Here is a 5540-nt window from a genome sequence, read left to right as displayed (position 1 = left end):
TAACAAGACAGGGGGGGTTAAATCAACCGAGGGAAAGGATGTGGACTCCAGGCATACATCAGGGGAGGGGACTTATTCCTATCTATAAAGTTAGGGCATAACCATGGATTTTGCATCGATTCAAATCCCAGTCCAGTTACAGAGAATGAGCTAGATGAATATTGGGACCTACAAATTATCCATTGGACAACAATGAAAATCCAAGAAGCAGCAAGTTACACAACCCGGCGCACCTCTCCTGTGTGAAGTGCAAACTTACGATGCTGTGATAGCACAGATGCCACAGCCGTGCCTTTCATTTTCATGTCTCTCACGCCATCAAGGAAAGATGTGTTCTCCTTTGCTCCACTGAGTACAGCCTGAAAGATTTGTAGTGGGTCCCCATGGCTGACAATAAGGATTTCTGAGCTGCAAGGAACGAACACACAAGCCAGCTTCAGTATGCCAGATCCAAGCATGAGTTGAGAATATGTTGATAATTTGGAGAAAAGAAAGGTGGAACAATGTGGCCACTGGCCAGTGTTTGATATAGTGACATTTAGCCAACTGTCCTACATCAATCTCCTAAATTAACTGCAGTTAGCAACCTTTCCACTCTAGACATCAATTGCATAGGCAACTCTAGAAACCTAAACCTTGTCAGTGGTCCCATAAGATTTTTCTATCTATTTAGTATTTACATACTTGCATAGACTAGTACATGATTATATGAATGTCTCTCCTAAATAAGAAATAAATCCTCAATAAATGCTAGCTTGGAGGATGTCCCTTCACAATCCATAAGCCCTGTAACTATTCACATTCATGTATCTTCTTGATTCCTGCCAGAAGCCAGAGCCTGAGCTGGCACAAGTAAAATCATAGTTGCTCCCCGTCACTTATTTTTGAGGATTTGAAGGGTTCCTCCTACCTGTTTCCTACTTTCACAGAGTTAATCATCTGAGTTGACAAAAATTATTTGTGCGGCCATTCCAACTTTATGCATAATTGTATTGACTAATCTAACATGTAGCAAGGTCAGCAAACAGTTTAACTGACAGGTAGATTTACTCAGCCACCCAATCAGTTTCAATTAGAGCACATATCAAATCACTAGATTTAAATCCCAGTCATTTGCTGATGATATTATGACGCATGGTCCATATTTGTTCTTTATTGAGAACACATGAGTGCACAGGGTTTAGAATTATTACTAGTGGGATACGGAAGCCCTGTTTACTGATATGCAGAGTCTGTTTATGTATGATATTGCAGGTTGACTGTGTTACAGATACATTGGATAATTTATTGTTTACTTGGTCATGTAAAAATTCTTTTCCATAAAGCACCTGAACACTCAATGGAAATATATGTAATATCAACAAAGGCCCTATATTTTACATGTTCAGCTGATCATGTTTCGGCAAATTATCATACCATTTTTGGTAGTACGTTAATTAAAAAGATATGTCATAGAACATGAAAAACAGATATAAAATATTAATTCTAACAATACATGAATACCTATACCTATGACAATAAGAATTGCTGTAAGGAACAAAACACACAGTAAATTCCAGAAAAATAGATCACTAGAATTAAATCATTAGAATTTGTTAATCTCAGTCAGTTCCTTGTGGTCTGAATTTCTAATTCATGGCCACATGTTTAAGGGGCACAGGCTTTAGATTTTTTTTATTACCAGTGGAATACATAACCCGTGTTAACTGATTTGCAGAGTCTGTTTATATATGACATTGTAATTGTCGGTGTTAAACATACATTCAATAATTCATCATATACTTGGTTACGTAAAGATTTTGTGCAAAATGCACCTGTACACATAATGACAATAAATGGATCTTTTTTTTTCTTTATTTCACACAGTGCTGAGCATGTTTGGTACATTATCAGAACCATTTTGGTAGTACATTAATTAAAAAAGGCATGAACATGAAAAACAAATAAAAATTCGAATTCTGTGAACACATAAGTATATATACTGATATACCTATGAAAATCTGTCTCTGTAGAAGACAGCACAGCCGATAGTCTATTAGCAACATCTGCGACACTCTCGCCACCTTCTGGAGCCATATGGGGATGTGCTTCATCTACTGCCCATACCTCTGCATACTACTAAACAATGCCAGATTTAATAACTGAAAAAAACACTAACAATATAGCTTTTATATGAGAACATAAATGAAATTGAAAATCTATCAGTTGCCATGATAACTGGATTAAAAAGATACTTGAGTAATATAATTGTGATTTAGATTATTTCACTACACCTGTTAATTATAGTAAAACCATCGGTGGATCCAATAGGGGTACTATTGAGGTAGAACAAGAGGTCTCCAAATATGAGCCAATAGTTATGCTCTCTGAGCCATTGCTCTGTCAGCCTAATACAAAGTCAGTTTTGCAGCTGCGCAACCAAGCTCCTGAACAACACAACTCAAGCCTCCACTGCCAAGCCTAGCCAACAGATATAGCTGTCTTGTGAATAAGTATACTCCATGCCATTACTAGCCAAATTATGCCCAATATGAACTAGGACAGGAGGTCCTTAATGAAAGGTACAGTGAAATGGCCTCAAAGATGATGGGTTCAGGTATAACCTTGTTCTGTGGCAGCAGCTGGTAAAACTGAAAGGATGAGGTAATGAAGACCCACACAGCAGGATTTCTATGTCTCCGAGAAAGGGGAAGTTGCTGGGAAATTTCCTAGATGAGAGAGGGTAATGCATCACTCTGATTTCACCACTGAAGTCTTCTATAGTGTTTAAGTAAATATCATGTACATAGTGGATGCCCTTACGATAAGCATTTTTGTTCAATTCTATCTCAAATAAGAGAACCAGAGCAAAAAACAAAACAGAATACAAAATCACCTTATCATGTGAATGTAATTCGTATGATGGCCCAAAGTAGCGCTCACGGAGTCCCATCACCGCCTGCAAAAGCCTTTTCATGAGCCTACCAAATAATAAGATGCATTCTGAAATATCCAGGTACCATTTTAGGATGCCATGGAAATCATAAGTCAGAACAACAAAATTCAAACCATGGTGAAAACATTCCAAATGGGGATATTCTTAAATTATATACTTGTGAGACCTCATTTTTTCATATGTAAGAGTTTTCATGTCTTGTTTATTATGAAGGCATAGCTGATTGTAACCCAGTTCTGCAACATTACCACAAAGAAAAACAGGAAACAGAAAGACAAATTTCAAGTTTGCTCAATTAGTATTTGACAGAATAAAAAGGTAGCAGGGCTTAGTTGTCCTAATTTTGATAACCAGAAAGATCTTAATTGTTGTTTCTTAGAAGGAATCCTTCAGCAGGTCAGAATTTGATGGTTCACATGCTTTGTTCTTACAAATTGTGTGTGAAAGTATTTACATCCCATTATTGTGGTATGCAAATTACATGTGCTACTGTTGCTCCTTTACTGCAGGCAGAATGGAGTCAGTTGGCTATTAGACATACTCCATATTCATGAATTCTTTTCCATCAGACTGAACATACTGTAAACTTGATTTGTATCCATACTGATTTACTGCCCAAACCAAGTCCATATCACAAAACTTTCATAAACAAAATTCTAGCCTAGAAATGGTAGACATACTTCATATTCATGATTTCTTTTTGTCAGACCGAACTGTATCAAAACTTGCTTTGTATCCATATTCATCATATATCGCCCAAAAACAATCTAAAGTTCATAGCACAAATCTTCCACAGACAAAATTCTAGCCTAAGAAAATGTTAGCCATTACAGCCTAAGAAAATGTTAGACATATTTCATATTCACGATTGGTTTTTCACCACACCAAACAGAATGTAAAATCACTTTGTATCCATTTCATGTACAACCCAAAAGAAATCTAAAGACTGTATCACCAACGTACCATAAACCAAATTCCAGCCCAAGAAAATGTTAGACATAATTCATACTCATGATTATTTTCTTGTCAGACCAAACAAAATGTAAATTGTTTTGTATTCATGTTCATACACTTCCAAGACTAATTGAAAGTCTATATCACCAATCATCCATACACAAAACACCAAATAAAGAAAATTTTAACTTGAACATCAAATTTGCACACGTTCAATACCTACACATACAGCCAGCCAGCAAAGGCAAATCGAGAAAATTTACATGTATTACAAAATTGGTTCATACAGGATAACCCAAACTCACTGCGCAGCTAGGACCTTCAAAGGGGATGCCGAGCACACCGGCAACCACTCTGGCCGTCTCGGTGGTTCGTGAGAAGGGCGAGTAACGGATCTTGACTGAATCCACCGGCACACCCATCTCTTCAAGCTCCTGCACACGCATAGCATCACGGGCCTGAGTCACTACGCACATCCAATCCCAAGAATCCAAAGCACCGATACGCCAATCCAGTACCTTCTGGAGCAGCTCGCCGGCAGCGCGCGCCTGCTCGAATCCCTGCGGGGCCAGCCCGAACTCCGGCTTCGTGCCGTTCTCCTGGCGGCAGCAGCCCAAGATGGCAACAGTTGAAACTTTGGGCTGGAACTGGTAACTTTTGGAGCGGGGAATTTGAGGAACGAACACGGCTCTGCCCTGCTGGGATGGAGGATGCATACCAGAGATGAGACTATTAGGCCGCTCTCGTTGGGGACGCTGCGGCCGTGGCGGAGAATCCAGTACCTATTCCGTAGGATGGCCAGCGACGGCGAGCTGCCGCTGGAATCCTCCATGGCGAAATCCCAGTCCTTGTCGCCCAAGTGCCCACCTCGAACCCGAAGTAGGCTGGGAAGGGGATAAAGGCCTCGTTCGGCAGGCCAGTTTCGTAGCCGGGCCTAGTTTCCTTCGAGGTCATGATACAGTGGATCCTCGGCCGGCACTCAATCCTGGTTAAGGATTAATTCCGGCTCCGAATGATTTCTAGCGGATATTTTCTGGTGTTCGCCTACACAGGCTTACCAGCTACACGGCCGTGTACACGGTATGTAAACATTACTCGATACATAGATATATATAGTTTAGGCTATAAAACACATTACACGGTATTACACGGGTTATATAATGTGTACACGGACTAAACGGGTTACACGGAACGGAAAAAATATTCTAAACGGGCGAGTAGCATGCCATTTAGAGTGAGTAGCCTACTAAACAACACATCGCTTAAAGGTCTTGTTTAAAGATTCAAAAGTGAATGCAAAACTCTCTCATAGTCATTCTCACTTGAAATTATTTTTTAAGTTTTAAGCATATAAACATGTTACTATACTTATATTTATTATATTTGTTAATATAGTACAAAACGTGTAATCCATTTAATACCGTGTAGACGATCTATAAGCTGCCGTTTAGCATTTATTAGGTGAATATTGGTATTTTCTAAGGTTCGGCAGTTCGGCAGGAATGGTTCCAGGAATAGTTCCTGACCACTTCTTTTTTCTTCAGCTGTTTCCCAAATCTATCTACCTACCATACATTTCAGTCAACAAATCGCTTCACGAGTCTGTAACCATATTCCTTGACACGAATCACTCAACAACGTATCAGGGTAC

At 39.4% G+C, this 5540-nt stretch overlaps 1 protein-coding gene across 15 annotated transcripts; it reads right to left on the bottom strand.

The window, feature by feature from the left end:
* Positions 1-17: 17 nt before the first annotated feature.
* On the bottom strand, positions 18-4844 carry LOC112901008. Of its 15 annotated transcripts, none has more exons than XM_025969807.1 (7): positions 4608-4844; positions 4408-4488; positions 4177-4323; positions 2876-2938; positions 2604-2708; positions 1991-2115; positions 18-408 (listed from the first exon to the last, which is right to left on the bottom strand). In XM_025969807.1, the coding sequence occupies exons 1-7, from the start codon at positions 4719-4721 to the stop codon at positions 216-218; spliced, it is 828 nt and encodes a 275-aa protein (XP_025825592.1). In that variant the 5' UTR covers positions 4722-4844; the 3' UTR covers positions 18-215. The 15 variants fall into 15 exon arrangements, 12 of the variants coding, with proteins under 12 accessions (XP_025825592.1, XP_025825596.1, XP_025825602.1 ...); XM_025969811.1 differs by having other exon boundaries at positions 4195-4323; positions 4608-4843; XM_025969817.1 differs by having other exon boundaries at positions 4408-4584; positions 4672-4813.
* Positions 4845-5540: the final 696 nt, after the last annotated feature.

This window comes from Panicum hallii, chromosome 7, assembly GCF_002211085.1.
Source record: "Panicum hallii strain FIL2 chromosome 7, PHallii_v3.1, whole genome shotgun sequence".
NCBI lineage: Eukaryota > Viridiplantae > Streptophyta > Magnoliopsida > Poales > Poaceae > Panicum > Panicum hallii.
Note: the sequence above shows the minus strand (reverse complement) of the source record. Positions and strands in the feature narration are given on the sequence as shown.